Here is a 19,394-nt window from a genome sequence, read left to right as displayed (position 1 = left end):
TTCGAGACATTTCGAAAAGCACTCAATGCCTCGTTGTCCTGTTAGACACCTTATGAGACACCAGTCTAGCCCTTTTAGAACACAGCCAGGGAGAGACGTCCGCTTTCTTTTGGATTTAAAAACCGACCTAGAGTTGGCTTTCATCTCATTGGATTTTGTGTTTTAGTTGGCTCAAGTGAGATAACATTAGCTTGCCGGCTAATGTCGAACAGTTGCTAACGTTATCGGTTAGGATCACTGAGAGGTTGCTGAGCCCGGTTCCATTCTGTACTCATTCAGCTAATAGGACCGCTAGGTTAGCTGCAGCACTAACTGACCTAACTAAGCTAACTAGAGTATGAATTTGACTGGTGGAGAGTTGTCTTAATTCTTACACACTGTACCTTTAAAGCTGCAGTCAGTAACAATTGAACATACCTTCCACGTCTGCAAAACCTTCCACGTCTGCTTGTTTCACTCCACTAAGCCGCTCCCACCAAACCCATAAGTTCATAGGCAGCAGAAGCAGCCAGTTGACCAGCAAAACCTAATCAGGTATAATGTGTAACTCCTGACCATACCTCAAAAACATTATGTACAGTTAGACATGCATAATAAACTTAAGCCTCATCTCATAACAATGCAAAGTGGTTACAATATGGTGAACAGTCAGTCAAGGTTCCTTATAATCTCATCAGGTATATTTAAAAAAATAAAAATAAAAAAAAGCCAACAGCATGGCAAGAATATACAAAATTAGACCAAACTGCTGAAACTCTGAGAGCTGGTCAAAATCACTGCTTTCTTATAATCTTGTGTCATCGGCCTATAGTTTACTATAGGTTGTTTATCTCAGTTTTAGCAAAACCATAAAGCAAAAACAAAACCAGCCACATCAAAACTATACATCTAGTGTTTTTTAGTGTCATTATTAGTTGCACTAAAGATACGTTTCACTAAATAACCAAAGTTATATTATTTAGCAGCAGTGTAGGGGGTAACGCGTCACAAAGTAATGCGTTACTGTAATCAGATTACTTTTGTCTGTAACGCAGTAATGTAATGCATTACTGTTGATAACTTCAGTAATCACATTACTAATAAAAAAATTGTCGCGTTACTTGCATACTGGTCCGCACAACGGGAGGAGAGAAAAATAAATCAAACTTCCCTTTTCGTGCATGTTTGCGTGACACTGCTGACTTTAGCGCCAGTTCATGAAGACGCAGAAATGGCAGAGCTGCTAAAGATGTCTTTCGAGGGGTGGAGGTCTTGTATTAGTTTCGCGAAAGGATAACCTTACCCAGAGATGCTCACAAGTCTTTGAGCTAGAGTCCAAGTCAAGTCTCAAGTCTCTTGTGGTTATTACGAATGCTGTATCACCTGCTGCGTTCAATCCAGGTTGCTAATAAAACTGCATGGCTATAAGGAATTCTGTAACTGTAACCTGTTTTTCACAACCATGTAATGTGCTATGCAATTATTAACAGCTTATTAAATACTGTAAATCAACACACTCCCCAGACTCTTAAACCCAGATTAAGGTTAACTAAATAAAACTGTGACGTTGCATAATCAACAATAAAGCTGTAACCTGTTTTTAACTTACAGAGTTAATGACAGCTTATAAACTACTGTAAGTCAACACATCCTCCTGACTCTCAAATCAATAAACTGTAACCTGTTTTTAGAGCACAACCATAATGCGCAATGCAATCACTGACAGCTTAAACTACTGTAAGTCAACAATCCACTAGACTCTCAAACCAGTGTAACATTATAACTAAATAAAACTGTACATGATAAACAATAAACCTGTAACCTCTTTCTAGCCAACGGCAATAATTAACGTGATGGCAGCCAGCGGGACGTAATGATTAAGTTAATGGACAACCACAAGTTTGGCAAGTAAACAAACGCTCATTCATCTTTTCATAACGAACGACAGTCAGACCTAACCTCTCATTGTCCGTAGCTGAAGCAAGAAGCAAGCTAACGTTAGAGGGCCAATGCTGAGCTAAACATGTTTGCTCACCACAGGTTACTAATCTATTTGCGTTCAGCGCGTCTTTGTTTGGGTCTTGTTTTAAAGCTAAAGTTTATGATGAATGGCACAGTCCGGAGTTTGTTGTCCTCTCTCACGTGCGGCCGCGCGCAGCAGATTCTACGTGATACATATGCAGGTTATAGGTAACGGAGGGAGGGAATAACAGCAAGCTCATCAGACGTTTCCTAAAAATAAACATTGTTCACGAGTCCCGCACCTCGAGTCCGAGTCCAGTCTGAAGTCTTTTGAGGACGAGTCTCAATTCGAGTCTGAAGTCACTGTGTGTGAGACTGAAGTCGCACTCGAGTCCGAGTCTCTAACTCGAGTCCCCATCTCTGGCCTTACCCCAGTCTTGTGCTGACTCCGAGGAAGAACAGGTTGTCTGACAAACGATTTGAGAGACTCCTGCCCATGATGTATAACCACTTCTTTGATAAGCATGTCCAGTAAGAGGGAAAAATCTACTTTAAAGCCATAGTTCGGCATGTGAGCTCCACTAAGTTTGTTGTGTTAGTTTGGTTTGTTAAACGCGCAGTTCATGACTGTGTCTCAGACGGTACAGCAGGTTACCCGTTAATCAGAAGGTTGGCGGTTCAATCCCTGCCTCCTCCACCTGCACGTTGAAAGCTCTTTGAGTGGTCGAAAAGACTAGAAAGGTGCTATACAAACATAAATTATATATGTATAGAGCATTAATGTCGTTCCTTATTTAAAAAATAAAAGTTCTTAGCATTAACGTTATAGTGCTGTACTATAGCTTGTTCTTCTCTTGACAAATGAATGTTCACAACTTTGTTTGTCAGCTTTGTAATATTAAAGAGCATAAAAGAGAGATTATGAGTTGTCATTACATAAGGATTTGTGTTGATCTGGGCATATATGAGGTGTAACCTGTTATTTGACAGTTATTGTGCATTGCAGGTGATGTTACGCAGTAATCCAAAAGAAATGTAACTAGAAGTGTAAGTAGTTACTTTCAGCAGTGAGTAATCTAGTAAAGTATTACTTTTAAAAAAAGTAACTAGAAATGTGTAATATATTACCTTTTTTGAGTAACTACCCCAACACTGCTTACCAGTCTAAAAGAAACGAGTTCACCATGAAACCACATTTCTTTAGTTAACAAGAGCTGTCTCCAGCAGTGGAAAGCCGCGGCAATATTCACTTCTGTTTTGGTTTGTTTGATATTGCTTCTTTGCCATCTTTGTGTTTCTGTCACAGTAGGGGCTGAAATTTAGTTGCCTAACTTATTCTCCCTTAGCCAGACGTGTTGCCACAGCGCCCAACTTGACAAGCTCTACTTCTTTGTCCTCTCATGTTGGACTGAGGTCAGACTGGACACTATATAGTGACTCATTATCGTCTCTCCAGTCACAAGTAGTATTAGAAGACAGGACGGATCCGGGCAAGCAGATTAGCATGTTAACTTCAGTACATATCTCTGCAACAGAATACTGTTGATAATGTTAGACTAAAATCCTGGCCAGATCTTACACATTGTGCTTTTAGTACTTGTTGCCTCCCTCTTCTGCAACCAGAACATGCCTGTGTGTGTACGGTGCTTAAAGTTAAGCTAATAACATTAAATTACAAGGTAGCAGAGAACATTGGGCCCTTTGATGAGATACTTTTTGAAAAATTTTGAATAAGGAAAAATACATAAAATATAGATTGTGTCCAGGTCAAATCCACCTGCAATATGTGGAAGCACTTTCAGTCTAGTATGTGCACTGGGGGTAGAAGACTCACTCCATGATAACCTGCACTTTGGAGCAGAAGTTGACAGTATTGAGGCAGCAGTCCAGCAGAGGAACTCGCATTATCAGAGTACCGGTTTGAGTTTTCATTCAAGACTCTTTCAGACACAAACTCCAGTGGCAGCGGGCTTCTGGCACCACTTAGTGGTCAGTGCTATATATGCCCAGTTGCACATACAAATGTATTGCATGCTATTCCTCATGTACAGAAAGTTATTTAGAAGAATGTTAACCACACGTCAATTCTTCTTTTATAGTAATGTTTGATATGTAGCTTGATAGATGAAGCTCAGTCTGACCAACTGAAAAATATACTCTCAGACAAACTTGTGCAAGACAAACAAATTGAACACTTATTTGAGACTTATTTAAAATCCCGTTTCCAGTGGGTGAAACCTTTACTATATTTGGGAAAACAAGAACATGTCTATTCACTGCTGTCTCGCAACAAGGACCAAGACTAGATCCAAATGTTAGCCATCTACTGTAGCGCTCATCAACCAATGAATAAGGCAAGACAAGTAGTATTGCTGTTACCTTAATATTCGTTATGTGTATCTACAGTATATATGTAACAGTTTGTGGGATTCCCTTCTTCCTATTCTCACATCTCATATCTTTAACTCCTCAGATACTTGTCCAGAAGTGTTTGGGAGTTTCTGGTGGATTGGTCTGGCTTCTATAGCTATTAACTTGTAGGGCTCAAAAAAAAAAAAAAGGATTTTTTTCTATGCTTGATCCTTGTTGCAAGAACAAGTACTTGGTAAATGAGATCCTCATGTTTTTACAAATGCCAAATATATGTCATGGTGAAAACTGGCAAACTGGCTATAAAATATGAATAAAATATCCAGTGCAAGCAGGTAGAGAATATGTGATGCAAGCATTTCTGTAAGGTCAAACTTTTAAACTTTGCCAACAGCACAACACTGTGGGGCAACAATGACGCAGTTTAACAAATGTACCTTATGACACACGTTTATTTGCATAACAAGTTAATGTAAAAATATAAACAAAAATGAAAGGTAGTGAGTGTTGGGGTTATTTTCCTCACTGAAACAATTTGAGAATGAGCTGGAGAGTGATGATGAGCATATCATTTATTATTTTAAACTTCCCCAAACGTATTAACTTATTAAAGTTTAATCAAGCTAGTCAACTTAGACAGCTCTCACATTTTAACTAGGCCAGTCTATTAATCACACGGTGCTGCATTACAACATGACGCTTACAGGACAGAACAGGACAGCTCACACAGACAGACTGATTTGATTTCAGATTTATAATATATCTGAAGATTTATACCGGAAGTGCCGGTTGTGGTTGATGCTAGTTTGACATTGGGTCTGGCTGCTATACCCCGGCTGTATCCAAATAAGACTTCATGTCATTTCACTCAGTCACAACGTCTGGACTTGGCTGATTCGGTGAGTTTTATGTCGTTATAAACAATGAAAGAAGCGCTAGGGGGAAAGCTAGTCCACACGGCTGACGTTTAGCTATTGGGGTAAATAATCAACATAAGCTAGCTTTTCGATAGCTTATGTACGCTTGTTACTAAGGCTAACTTTAACCAAAGGAGCTTAAAAAACACAAAATGTCAAGATACCGTTACTACACTTAACGAATGTACAGGTCAGCTAAGGTTCAGATAAACTTCCAGCATAATTTGTAAAGGTACGTACGTTCCTGTTAGCTAAAGCTAGCTGTGGTGCTAAATTGATAACTACGGCGATGATACGTTAGAGCTAGTCCGGAATGTAATTGTGACAGCTGAAGGACTGTTGTAAGTTAACGTTAACCTTGGTGGCTTCCCAGGCCCCGGCTTCGTTGCAAAATGTTGAGTACTGTGTTTAATGTACTGTTAGTCGAGCTAAATACAACAACTTGACAGATAGCATTCTTAGTTTCCAAAACAATTCAACTGAGAACAGTAACGTTATTGCCCCTTCGTGTAACCTTATAGAAAATAGATCGGGACATTTGCAGTGTTGACAATTTAACCTACGTTATAGTGACCCTGAATTCTTGGCTATCGTAAATATAGTAACGTTACACCCCTCAGTATGTGAAGCTGTTTGTTTGTTTTTGTGTGTGTGGTTGCAGAAAGCACAGCTATGTGCAGCTGTGTGCGGAGCTCCAGGGCTCTGTCTCCTGTCCTGCTCCCCAGACTGCTGCATCCCCAGATGGGGTACAGATTGGCAGGCAGGGGTCTCTGGACTTCACCCCACTGTAGGGCTGTCGGTGGAGACTCCCAGCTGCTCCCATTGCCCAGCCAGGCCCGTGTGGTGATCTGTGGCGGAGGCATTGTGGGAACATCAGTGGCCTACCATCTAGCCAAAATGGGCTGGACTGATATAGTGCTGCTGGAGCAGGGCAGGTAAGATAAATGTCTGTAATTTCATTTGGTGGGGATGTATGAAGATATGGAATTGTAAAGTTGCCTTTGCACTTTCTCCAGTGCCAGTGGTTTCTGTTCTGTCACCAACCCTAGCCTGTGACATCCAGTGGGGGGAGGGGTAAAGACACTTTCTTTCTTAGGAAGCAAGAGGATCAGTAAAAAGAGTTGTGGATTGGATATTGTTCTGCTCATGCTGCGTTGCCTGTCCTATTATCCCGTTGGCAGACTTGGCGCAGGAACAACCAGACTGTGTGCTGGCATTGTCAGCGTGGCAAAGCCTATTTCCATTGAGTGCAAAATGGCGAACTACTCCAATAGCCTTTACCAGCAGCTGGAGGAGGAGACCGGGGTCAAAACAGGTCAGCCATGACTTGTTTTGCTTTCATTCGTATTTAACTTATCCTGATGCTGTTAAAGATCACAATGATGACAAAAGGTGAAGATTTACTATATGACTAATATTAGTATCATTACTGTAAATAAATTATCATAAACATTTTCCAGATGTATATGACCACCTGTTCTCCTTTGTATTTAACTATTTGTTAATCTATTTTTCTACTACATGTACTTTTATCTCCATAGGGGATATGTAGAGCAATGCATCCACCTTTAAGACAATTAACCAAACAATTACTGCATACTAATGGAATTGTATTTCAGTACAGTCATTTTTAGCTGGAACATTTGCATGTGCCATACATTACTAGCCATTTCCGTCCAACATATCATTTGATGTGCCACGCCATAACACTTCCTGGATGTTTTGGGCTTTTGAAAGCTCAAATAATAATCTCCCATTCAGAGTTTTATTGTCATTTTGGTTTCAATCTGTATTTGAGTGGGGAGCTGTGTGTAGTTTGAGACCTGCCGACTCACATAATATGTGATTTGGTGTGCTTGTGTATGTGTTTTAGGGTATGTGAAGACAGGCTCTCTATGTCTTGCCCAAAATCAGGATCGCTTCCTCTCTCTGAAGCGCCTGGCATCCCGACTAAAGTAAGACCCCAAAACCTTATGTCAATATTTAGTAGAGAGAGATACCTTTGTCAGCATCTCTTGCTGCTTGCTGGATGAGGCAGCTTTGCGCATGGAGACACAGAACCTTTTCTCATACTTCTTTGCAAAACAGCTCAAGCTCTGTCCAGCCACAACGTCTTGATTTAATGGAGGTCTTGCCTCTGACATGGCCACTCCAGGGCATAAACTTTGTGCTTGGTGGTGGTTTGCTCAAACATATCAACAAGACAGATTACTTTTATTCATTGACTGGTAGAAAATCACACCTGCGCTCAGGTCCCATATTTTTCTCATCCACTTGAGCTGAATGTTCCAAAAGGTGAAATAATGACAGCCGTCAAGTTTGAATTTTTTTTTTCAAGATATTATTTGTTACACCGCCTGCATCTCCGATTTTTTTCAGATATTCAAATGATTCAAAGGTCTGGAATCAGATTAGATATACAGTGCCTTTCAAGGAGAACATCTGTATTTGTAACTGGCCTTCATCTTTATATTATTCACTCTATTCGTAGGGTCATTGGGATCAGCTGTAACATCATTAAGCCTAAAGATGTGGCCAAACTCCACCCTCTTGTTAACATTCATGACCTGGTGGGTGCACTCCACCTCCCTGCAGACGCTGTGGTGTCTCCGCCTGATGTTAACCACGCCCTGGCTGTGGCTGCTGCTGGACACGGTAAGAGTCTAACCCTAACCCATCATAACAAATAACAATACAAATAAATGTTTTACAAGCAACACTTATAGTCTACCTTTAATTCTTAAATTATTTTACTGTTTCTCCCTCTGATTCTTCTCCTCTTCATTGGCAACCCCCTTTCCATCCTCCTCCCTTTTCTCCCCTTTTGCCTCTTGTCCTTCTCATCCTACACCAGGGGTTCAGATACTGGAGCGAACCACTGTTCAGCAGGTTCTGGTAGAGAAGGGTCAAGTGATGGCGGTGGAGACTGACCGTGGCTCTATCGAGTGTGAATATTTTGTCAACTGTGCAGGACAGGTAAACCTCGAACTGGGATTGTGGGATACAAATGGGGAAGCGTCAACAAGTCCCAGTGCCAACTTAGACTGGGAAAGTACTGAAGAGTTCCTTTGGCAACTTAGATTGGGGAAGTATTGAAAGGAAAACGCTTTTGTAAGCATTTAGAAATGTATTCTTTATTTGTGCACTTATTCAGCACAAGTCTTAATCTGATCTCACATGCAGTGTATACTAATAGAAAAACACAGTCTGACTAAACAAATTGGGAGGACTTACAGGACAGATTGCAGTCTCCCACAGGGAATCTGTTGTTTATTGTTTCTTTACGATGTTAGGGAAGCCAGTTGCCAGTTTAATTGGAATGGCTGAGGTGACAATTAGACCCAAGTTTTGAGTTTGAACTTGTACTGTAAATAGCTGATCTTATATGGTACATTGGTGCAATCAATATATCTGTGTTCAGAGCAGCAGATAGACATATTTGTTCTTTCTTTCTCTGCACTAGTGGGCTTATGAGTTGGGCCAGGCTAGTGAGATGAAGGTGTCAGTTCCTCTTCATGGCTGTGAACACTTCTACCTCCTCACCAAACCTCTTCAGGAGCCACTTCCACCCAGCACACCAGGTCTCACACAGGACAATTGCCTTTTTCTTGCAGCAGGCACAGTTGCTAATATATTTAAAATCACTTTTACAGTTTTGCCAGCTGATGTCTATAATAGAGAAGAACCTCCACATTTTGATTATTATTATTTTAGCAAATTTAAGTTACTTGAGGTTGCAGGTTGGCTACAAACAAGCCCAGGGGAGGGGATTTTAACTGAGCCTGTGTCTCGTCTCCAGTGGTGATCGATATGGATGGCAGGCTATATGCACGGCAGTGGCAGGGAGGCCTTCTGTCAGGGGGCTTTGAGAAGAATCCCAAACCCATCTTCACTGAGGGCCGCAACCAGCTGGAGATCCAGAACATGCAGGAGGACTGGGACCACTTTGGTAATGGAGGGATGGGAGGTTGAGATGGGAGAGAGGAAGATGACTTTAAATGAACAAATGAACATAATTGGTAAAATGTAAATAAGTAGTCACACAGCCACATTTTTTTTGACAGCCGCATTTAATGGGAGACAAAAATCTTAAATTATCAATTAATGTTAAATGGCAGGTTCTGATGTCAGCCCATCTGAAGGAATTGGAAATCTTCTGTGTAGACTCATCATTTTTAACTTGTATTCAGCCGTTGCACTGCACAGAGACTAATTAGTTAAATCAGACTCATCAGTTCATCCACTCACTTTAATAATGGAGCATAGACACAAGATGTGTGTCTTTTTTACTTGACGTGAGGGTAGACGTGAAGTCATTTACTCAAACATTTGCAGTTCCCAAAGAGTACAAACAGTGTTTTTAGTTCTTTTTAGATGATTTTCCTGTTTGACAGGAAGACTTGACATCTCTATTTTTATGCTAGTTTACATGTTTTTTTTTTCCCCCTGGTATGAGCAAAGTTATTCATCTATAATTATATATTGGGATTTTTTACTTAAGTTTAGTGTGTAGTCCAGCCTGCTTGTAATGCAAGGATCCCAAATTACTTTCCATTGCATTTTGTATATTTTCTTTAAGTAATGATAATCAGTTTATTATTCTTTTTTTTTTATTTGAAGTGTCCTTTCTTAGTTGAAGAGAAGAAATCGCTGTGTCAGCTCAAGTATATTTTGTAGTGCAGGTGAAATGTTTTTTTTCATGCTGCTAAATGGACTTCAACTGTGAGCCGTTTTTAGTTCAAAGTGATCTCTACACACATGTACACACACACACACACACACACACACACACACACACCTGTCTTTTGGCCTTGGCCTTATGCTCGTAATCGGAGATTCCTCAAGCAGCGTGACATGTTAACTAACACTAATCTGCCACTGTTCATTCTGCAGTTGTAATTAGTTATTTTTCAAATTACTTAACATTTAGTTAATAGTACTTGGAAAAAAAGAATGTGTCTCATGAATATATGTGATTGAAACATATTGGAGTAAACACCTGGACACCTCCTGTCAAGTATTGTTACTATACAACTTGAAATACTGAAGAATGAATGGAAGGTCCAGTAATAAAACCAGTAAGTCTCTGTTTGCCTTTGCGATTTAAAACACAAATCAGATTGTGTGTGTTGTATTTCAGTTTCAGTTTCTACTGGCAAAACATTTTTACGTTGTACAGCCACATTACAAGCTGCCATTGGGTCAGCCTTCATGTTTCAGAAAACCTGCTGGACTGTTTATGGCACCACTTCGGGAAAAGGGTGCAGTTCCTGCTGTGCAGTAGGAGTCTTGCGTAATAGTAGATGGTGGTGGGGCAAATGCACTTAGAGCCAACTTGAGTGTGCTACATTTGTTTTTCAATAATTTGAAAGAAAATACAGATGAACAGGAAGACAAGTAGCAACCTCATTTTTGTGGCAGGAGGCTGTGGGGTTTATGGGAAATGTGGCTTTTAATGTTGAGAAAACAAAGACTGACATGACAGCTGGTATAGTTTGTTCATGTTAAATATGTGAAAGCATTACTCATTTGAAAATGGTAGATATTATCGTGGACCACCTTCCTTTTGGAGAATTTATTAATGTAGATTATATAGCAACCTTACTGTCTTTTACCTCCAGAGCCAATGCTCTGTGCCTTGCTGAGAAGAATGCCCAGTCTAGAGTCAGCCGAGATCCATCAGCTGGTCAACTGTCCGGAGTCCTTCACCCCTGATATGCGCTGCCTGATGGGGGAGACGCCGGGTGTCTCTGGCTACTATGTGCTGGCAGGGATGAACTCCTCTGGCCTGGCCTTTGCTGGAGGAGCTGGCAAGTAAGCATGGGTTTAAGTGTGTTTGCTAGAGGATGCTAGATTGCTAGACTGCAATGTATTCTACAGATGAATACATAAATATAATATGTATGTATTAAATATAAAGGAGGGCAAACTGAAATACATTTTATTCAGAAAAAAATTCAGCCTCAGCTTTTCTGTGATCAGCATTTTGATTGCATTACAATGAAGCACAAATGGCATGTTGTGTGGTTTGGTATCCAGGTACCTGGCAGAGTGGATGACCTATGGCTACCCCACTGCCAATGTCTGGCCACTGGACATCAAACGCTTTGGCAACCTGCAGAGCAGCCGAACCTTCCTGCGACACAGAGTAATGGAAGTCATGCGTGAGTAGGGGGCATGGTGCGTCTTAAAACAATACTCACGTGCCCATTATGTACATTTCAAGAGTTATTACTCTTTGAATGTAAATATGGGACTAGAAAAAATGTAACCTGGCTTTAACCTACAGCCTACATTTGTGTTGTGACAGCATACAGTAGTGACGGTAATAAAATAGTTACACACACTGAGATGCCAAGTGTTTTGCTTTGGTAAGATTAGGTCTGTGCTTCCAATTTGTCTGTGTGTGTTTGTGTCCAGCCCTGCTGTACGAACTAAAGGTTCCTCGCTGGGACTTTCAGACGGGGCGTCAGCTTCGGACCAGTCCTCTGTATGACCGTCTGGACACCCAGGGAGCTCGCTGGATGGAGAAACATGGTTTTGAAAGGACCAAATACTTTGTTCCTCCAGGGAAAGGTACACAACACCTACATTCTCTTCATCTTCGGTAAGCCTCGAGAATCAAATGATTTTGTAGAATTCATTAAGAACAGGGTTTTCAAGTGAGGTAATTATCAGGGAATCCCAGTGGACCTGACAACACTGATGTCACATGACCAAGAATCCCTTTTATTAAAACTGATTCCTTAAACTAAGTATGGTTAATGATGGATGTGCCCTGTGATGAACTCAGAGTACAGGTGCATCTCAAAAAAAAGGAAAAAAGTGGAAAAGTTCATTTTCTTCCATAATTTAATTCAAAAAGTAAAACTTTCATATATTGGATTACAGCTTGCAGCTCATGAAAATCAAAACTCCGGTATCTCAAAATGTATTACATTTTTAGAATAAAGAATTTATAATACAGAAATGTCGACCTGAGAAGAGCTCTAATCAGCTAATTAACTCAAAACACCGACAAAGGTTTCCCGAACCTTTAATCTCTCACTCTGGTTCCGGTGCTCACAATGAACTTTTCCATGATATTTAAATTTTTGTATGCTGTCTTTTATTCCAACCAAAGACTGCAGCAGGTAATTTCACTGATAAGTTGTGCTAGACACTTTTATTACTAGTTTTTATTTCATATTTATTTGCGGAAGCTAGGGCATTGCGAGTTTCAACCTATAATCTAATGCAGTTTAAGGAGTGAAATCCCCTGGTGTAGTTGTATATTGTCAATCCTTTATGGCACACGATGGCCTATATTTTCTCTAAAGCATGCCTGGTTGTGAATGTGTGTGTAGATCTGCTGTCTCTGGACCAGAGTAAGACTTTCTACAAGCCGGACTGGTTTGACATTGTTGGAGCCGAAGTTAAATGCTGCAAAGAGGCCGTCTGTGTCATCGACATGTCCTCCTTCACTAAGTTTGAACTGACTGTAAGTCCTGATGCACTATGGACAGTAAGGGTTTATAGTAGATTATAGTAGACTTATAAATATGAATGAAATATTAAATATACATTGCTCATCTGGTCACACCCACTGAGTGATGTCGTCATGTGTTATTTTCATCTGTCCAAGAACATAAAATGTTTTTGATTACGCAATTCTTTCCATTCTGTCATTTTAAACGAATAAACTTCAGACTAATGAGTAATGATGGGTAGTACATCCACTGTGTTAAAGTGATTTAATTTGAACTTTCTGGTCTGTCCTGATGTCCCAGTCAACAAAGGACCAGGCACTGGATCTGCTGCAACATCTGTGCGCTAACGACCTGGATGTTCCAGTCGGACACATCGTCCACACCGGCATGCTGAATGAGAGGGGAGGCTATGAGAACGACTGCAGCGTGGTCCGCCTCAGCAAAAACAGGTTTGCAACATCTTGGCAATAATTCTATAGACATGCAGTTGCCCACAACCATGTAAAAACATTTTTGTCCCCCCTCCAGCTTCTTCATCATCTCTCCGACAGACCAGCAGGTCCACTGTTGGTCCTGGATAAAGAAACACATGCCCAATGACCCACACCTCCACCTAGAGGATGTCAGCTGGAAGTACACAGGTAAAAACACAGTACTACCATTGAGGTCCTTCAGTGACTCTAGTGCCCACACAGTATTAAATGGTGGAAGCAATGCACCAGTATCTCAAATCCACTCTCTGCTCTTGTCCCACTTATTGATATGACCTGATTTTGGGTTTGGCGTTGGCGAAATTAGACACTAAGGGGACCAAGAGGGTGGTTAATTAAATGCCCAATTTCTAACTGATATATTTGTCATGTAATTACCTTAACTGTCTCAGATATGAGCAACACTAGGCCTACATTCCATTTTTTTATACAAGATAAAAACTACTGAGGGTCTCTGTCCCAATACTTAACCATGACATTGTACAGTATATCAGTATACAGTATATAATATTTCCATATCAGCTGATATTAATCAGGGATGTGATTTATTTTCCGGATTTCCAGATTTTCCGACCTGTAAATCTAACCCACGTGAATCATGCAGATCTGTAATAAAAAAAGGGGGGTGGGTACAGGAGCTGGCCGAGCGAAATGGAGAGGATTTGAGGACATTTACACGCTTACGTGTGTAAAGTTTTCTTCCTTTCCAACAAGGATGTATGTTTGCGTTCAGTTGCCCATTCCACACCTGCGCAGTGTGTACCACAGTCACTCTCGCACATCAGTGATGTAAATGTAAATGCTCCGTATTTGTATAGCGCCTTTCTAGTCTTTTTGACCAGCAAAAAAATTTAAACCGCAAACAATTCTGCATTCATACTTAGGCTAATTCATAATAACATCAGCTAAAGCAACACAGCAACGTGAAAATCATAAAGAAACTCCGGCAGCTGCTGCCAGTGATGCTTGGACTCGTTATATCACCCAGTAATAAGTTAATACTTTTTTAAGGAGTATATGCTATAAAGTAATATTATTTCAGAGTAACTTGCCCAACACTGAGTTGACAATAAGCATGGATAAATTGGGTATGTTTTGATTATTGCTTGTTATCGGCTATGTCTAATGTTTACTTTGACTTTGTTGTTGATTGATCAATCATATAGCCGATATACACTTTGCTGTATGAATGGTTGCTTTCTAAGTCGCCCTTATGTTAAAGGTTTTGGCACAGGGTTTATATAAGGCCTTTTCAGACGGCTTGGATCCGCGTGGTCGCTGTGTGCTCCTCATCAACAGACAGGCAAACAAGCGCTCTGCGAGGTAACCATGGCAACAGCTTCTGTGTAACCCGCAATCCCGTGAAACTGGCGCGGTCTCACACACACGCCGGCCTGCTACCAGAGTTGAAATGTCAAACATTTTCCTACAGTTTATCAACAGACAGAGACTGATCAGCTGTTTGATCTGAGTTTCCTGAAGAATATAACTGTTTCTTTAACGGTTAGGCCACCAGCGACCTTTGCTGCTGTCTCTTATTCATAAAAAATAATCTATTAACTTCTACTGAACTAATTTGAAAGTTAGTAGTTATATTATTTAGTTATAGACTCAATTATTTCATGTTGCATGTTGCACATTTAGCGGTTGAAGTCTAGTAAAAATTAATACAAAATAATAATTATTATAGAGAGATTGCGATGGGGCAGTGTATTAGACACTTGTATTTGATTCCCACTGCAACACATCCACCAAATAAGTTATTGTCATGGGTCCTGCTTTACCATCCATGGTATAATAGAGCCACCGCCAGTTTGATCTGGCTGTGGGGGGGGTCTCAGTATATTTTTCAGCTTTTTTGCCCTTTGCCAATCACATTCCCTATTAATTTCCTACACAGTTACAAATAGAATAAGCTCAGGTTTTGCAAAAAACAAGCAAACGCACAACACTATATTCTCTATATTTTCTGACAACTCCTTTGCTATTTTTAGGCAGGGTATCAAGAGAACACTCATGTAGCCATGCTTTGAACAGGTTGTTGTTAATGAGTTATGGATTAATATTACTTGTGAACTGAGAAACCTGTAGTTTGAAAGGAGCTGAGCTGAACTTAATTTAATCAGAAGTCTTTCTAATGTGTGTATAACTGTGATCCTCTGCCCACAGCTTTAAATCTGATTGGCCCTCGTGCAATGGATGTTCTGGCTGAGCTGTCCTATGTTTCCATGACACCTGAACACTTCCCATCCATGTTCTGTAAGGTAGGAAACGAAGGCTAGTTACTTTAACATTAATAGAGTAGTAATAATAATAATAATAGGTGGTGAGAGCACTAGGAAGAGTGGTAATATTAGTTGTCGGAGTAGCTGAAACAGTTGCAGCAGTACTTTAGGTTTCACCTGTGGGTGTAGTAGTGCAGTTTTCAAAGTGGGAGGCGGGCCTCCAGACTGGTCAAGGGGAGGCTCAGTGAAAAAATATTAGTTATCAAAAGGAGATCACATAGAATATCTTAAATGTGTGTGATTTGGTTAAAGATATAGTTCAGAGATACAGTAGTTTTGGGGAATTTTACTGTCTTCCCCACTTTCCCAGAGTCAGAAACAGTAAATGTCTTTGGACAGACCTCTTTTTATGTTTTTGGTGCAGTCTGAAGTTATTTTATTATTATTATTTTATTTTACCTAATCATGATCCCTCAGGCATCGAGGACTTGAGCGAAACTAACCAAGTAAACTAAGGGGGGTAAGGGGGCGCCTTTTTCTATGCTTTGTTTGAGGGGAGGTCCACAGTCTCAGACTTTGAAAAACCCCTGTAATAGTGGAAGTATTGGTAACAGTAACTGTTTATACCTGCTTATTATCCCACATTGACTATGTATGTGTGTTTACAGGAGATGAGTGTTGGCTATGCCAATGGGATCAGAGTGATGAGTATGACTCACACTGGGGAACCAGGTTTCATGCTCTACATCCCTATAGAGGTGCGACTTGCTCACATCTGCACACACACAAAAGAATATGTATCTGTTCACCATTTCACAGAATGGTTTGTAAAGTCAGCTTTAAGTTTTAAGCTTTATACTGTACAACACATCAAGTTTAACGTCAGTGTTTTCCTCTGTTCTCCGCAGTATGCCCTGCATGTGTACAACGAGGTGATGTCAGTGGGTCAGAAGTATGGGATTCGTAATGCGGGGTACTACGCACTGCGCAGCCTACGCATAGAGAAATTCTTTGCCTTCTGGGGTCAGGACCTTGACACCTTCACCACCCCGCTGGAGTGTGGACGAGAGTTCAGGGTTAAGTTTGACAAGGTCTGTTGCCGGTTCAGCTGTGTAACCACATCAGAGTGTATGATATCAGCCAGTGTGGATTCTGACTGCTGCTTTCTTGTTTTGAGGATTGTATAAAGTCAGTGTGTAATTATTACATGTTGACTTTGCGAACTTGGTTTATAAAGCTTTTTGAAGCTCTTGCTTAAATTTTATACTTTTGTTTACTTTTAAAGCATTTGGAAGAAAAGGTGCTGTGCCAGCTGCTTTGCTGACATGTGTTATAGTCTTTGCAGGGATTTAGAGGAAAAACTGTCACCAAGCTGCACCTGCAGGCACAACAGGTGGCACTTTACACCAGCAGTGCTAAAGTTTACCATCGCTCTCATTTTGAAAACAGTGGAACATCAGGTGTGCTGTCTGCTGCGCACAGCCACATAACGTCAGCACAGCATTAATGAATAGACCTCACAGGATGAAACTGCTTTCAGATGAATAGTCATCAGCTGAATCTATGTCTTTACCGTGAAGCTTGTCAAGAAAATGTATAAAATGAGAAGGTGTTTCCTGTTGTTCCCAACAGAGCTGTGCAGTGTTTGAAGGCCACATCCCTTAACATCTAACGGCGCTCTGTCCTTCTCCTTTTCTTTCTCCTCTGCTTTACTATATCGTCATTTTGACTAATTCCCCACATTCCTCACCCCTTCACCTATTTCTTCTATTTTCTACTCTCTATGCCTCCAACAGGACACAAATTTCCTCGGTCGTGATGCCTTGCTGCAGCAGCGCCAGGATGGTGTGTCTCGGCGGTTCGTCATGCTGGTTCTAGAGGACCACGACACCGAGCTGGACCTGTGGCCATGGTGGGGCGAGCCCATCTACTGTAATGGTCAGCTAGCTGGGACGACCACTAGCAGCGCCTACAGCTACACTCTGGAGCGCCACGTCTGCCTCGGCTTTGTATCTCCGCCACCAGGCCCGGAGGGCCTGCCCACACCCATCACCCCAGACTTCATCAACCGTGGGGACTACGAGGTGGACATTGCTGGCCAGCGCTTCCCAGCCAAAGCCAAACTTTACCCCTTTAGCTCCCTCTTCACCCAACAAAAACGCCGCAAGGAAGACATTGAGTTGAGCAACCTCCAGGGGAAGTGATACGGAGTAATGGAAGGCCTCTCCTTTGCCTCAGAAGGGGTTCTGTCACACTCCTTCAGTTCACCAAATCCACTCTAGCACTAGACTTGAACCTGTTGTCCCTTTTTTAGCTTCCAATCTGAGGGCCGTATGGACAATTACTCCTTGTTCCTCTAATATTTAACTTCCATATTGCATCTTCCTCTGTCAAAGTGCAATATTTAAGAAGCACTAAACGCTTGAGCTTTATAAAATACGGAGCTCCTGTGTCATCAAATGGTGCAGGTCTGCTTCAGCCCTGCCCTGCTTCACACTCTGCACGGTCCACACAGTCTCATTGGTTGGTTTACTGAAGCGGTCTGCGGTTAAGTGCCTTGGTCAAGGCAACATCAACAGTATGTGTTGAGGACTCTTTCACTTTGTTCACTTTAACCCATGCAGAAGGGATTTTGACCGACAATCTTCTCCAGTAGTCACTATAAAGTTTCAACACTGCTGTTTGGAAGTCTGAAAGAAATGTCATTCGGTGCTGATGTGCAAATGCCGTCACAGTCAGTGTAGTTCTCTCTGTACTCTATTGTCATTTTACAAATTGTAAATTTTTTGCTGTAAAGAATATGAGTGATGTGATGTGGCCTAATTCAGATACTTTAAACTGTTCACTACTATCATCCCCACTACGTTATTCCTCAACAATGAAGGAAAATACATTTCTCAGTCGAGGGACGAAAGGACAGAAAAAATTCAGAGGAGAGAATCAGGAAGCCTTTATAATGATTAGTAAACTATTGTTTTGTGTGCTGCCAATTACTCCACTTCCAGTCCTGTTGAACCGGCTTCCCAGGCTCTCTCAAAGTGAAGCAAGATGAGCTTTTTTCCCATGATAATGTCTTTATCATCAACTTTCAGCTGCTCTGCTTGTTATTCTGCCGTCAGTCAACCTTGTGGCGATGTAATTACGGTTATAATCCAATCAGTTGTTTATTTTTTGTGGTCATTTTGAAGCAGCGTTGCTGTTTCGATGCTCAAGTCTAGCTTTATTGATGTGTTGCTGAATGTGTGGCCGATGTTAGGTGATCCATAGGTGAGGGAAGGCACAATGGGAAAGCTGCGTTTTGAGCTGTAATCCCAGACATGTTGGTTAAGAGTCCACGATATCTTTTCATTGATTTTACTTTTGCCTCCTGGTCAGGAGTTAACGGGGTTTGTGTAAAGAAAGGACTTCTTTGTGATTTGAAATAAAGTAATGTATTTTTGTATAGCTAGTGTGTATATAATCTCTATCTCAGTACTGCACATTTTCTCTAGTCAGTCAGTTTAAAGTTATATCTGCCGCATGAATCATCTGTACTCGGTGCAGTTGTTTCTCTCTATCAGTTGTCTTGTCTTTCCTGTATTCTTCTGTACATGTAGATGTCATGTGTCCACAGCAGATTGATGTGTTACTACAAGCACATCTGTATACATCTTTAAAATAACTCGGTCCTCTAGTCTCTCGGCCCCCTTCAGAGTTCAAACGTCAGGGGCGGGCGGCTACAGAGCCAGCAGGCCTGGAGCCGGTACGGGTTCACTGCGTTGCTCAGAGAAACTATAGCAGCAAAGTTGTTGTAAAGTACAATGTTGAGACAAGAGTGGCAGTTATTTTATTCTTTAGCCAGTCACATCCTACTGGGCAAATAGTGATTGAATTTTTAAAAATATAACAAAAAATGCTTCTGACATATTTACCTATCCTAGCTTTAAGTGAGTGGGAGGGTAGAAAATGCTACATTGAGACAGACGCTTGCGGGAAGCCACT

General features: G+C 41.1%; 1 protein-coding gene across 2 annotated transcripts; it reads left to right on the top strand.

The window, feature by feature from the left end:
* Positions 1-5,055: 5,055 nt before the first annotated feature.
* Positions 5,056-18,861, top strand: pdpr (pyruvate dehydrogenase phosphatase regulatory subunit). 2 transcript variants are annotated; one of them, XM_038700796.1, is made up of 18 exons: positions 5,056-5,210; positions 5,890-6,163; positions 6,410-6,543; positions 7,102-7,183; positions 7,720-7,883; positions 8,083-8,204; positions 8,692-8,809; positions 9,028-9,177; positions 10,850-11,042; positions 11,268-11,392; positions 11,649-11,804; positions 12,575-12,708; positions 12,998-13,146; positions 13,226-13,338; positions 15,358-15,452; positions 16,082-16,171; positions 16,322-16,504; positions 17,210-17,617. In XM_038700796.1, exons 2-18 carry the CDS (start codon positions 5,901-5,903, stop codon positions 17,615-17,617), a joined length of 2,679 nt encoding a protein of 892 aa, XP_038556724.1. In that variant the 5' UTR covers positions 5,056-5,210; positions 5,890-5,900. The 2 variants fall into 2 exon arrangements, with proteins under 2 accessions (XP_038556724.1, XP_038556722.1); XM_038700794.1 differs by lacking the exon at positions 5,056-5,210 and having other exon boundaries at positions 5,901-6,163; positions 17,210-18,861.
* The last annotated feature ends 533 nt before the right edge of the window (positions 18,862-19,394 follow it).

Source organism: Micropterus salmoides, unplaced genomic scaffold, assembly GCF_014851395.1.
Source record: "Micropterus salmoides isolate LMB-PRFRI ecotype aquatic unplaced genomic scaffold, ASM1485139v1 Ms_hic_scaffold_6, whole genome shotgun sequence".
Taxonomy (NCBI): domain Eukaryota; kingdom Metazoa; phylum Chordata; class Actinopteri; order Centrarchiformes; family Centrarchidae; genus Micropterus; species Micropterus salmoides.
Note: the sequence above shows the minus strand (reverse complement) of the source record. Positions and strands in the feature narration are given on the sequence as shown.

Bases quoted from the DNA above. Each gene is read 5' to 3' on its own strand.
- pdpr (XM_038700794.1), top strand. From the start codon at position 5,901: ATGTGCAGCTGTGTGCGGAGCTCCAGGGCTCTGTCTCCTGTCCTGCTC. The intron at 13,147-13,225 runs GTTTGCAACATC...TCCCCCCTCCAG, and splicing joins GTCCGCCTCAGCAAAAACAG to CTTCTTCATCATCTCTCCGA. The intron at 16,172-16,321 runs GTGCGACTTGCT...TGTTCTCCGCAG, and splicing joins TGCTCTACATCCCTATAGAG to TATGCCCTGCATGTGTACAA.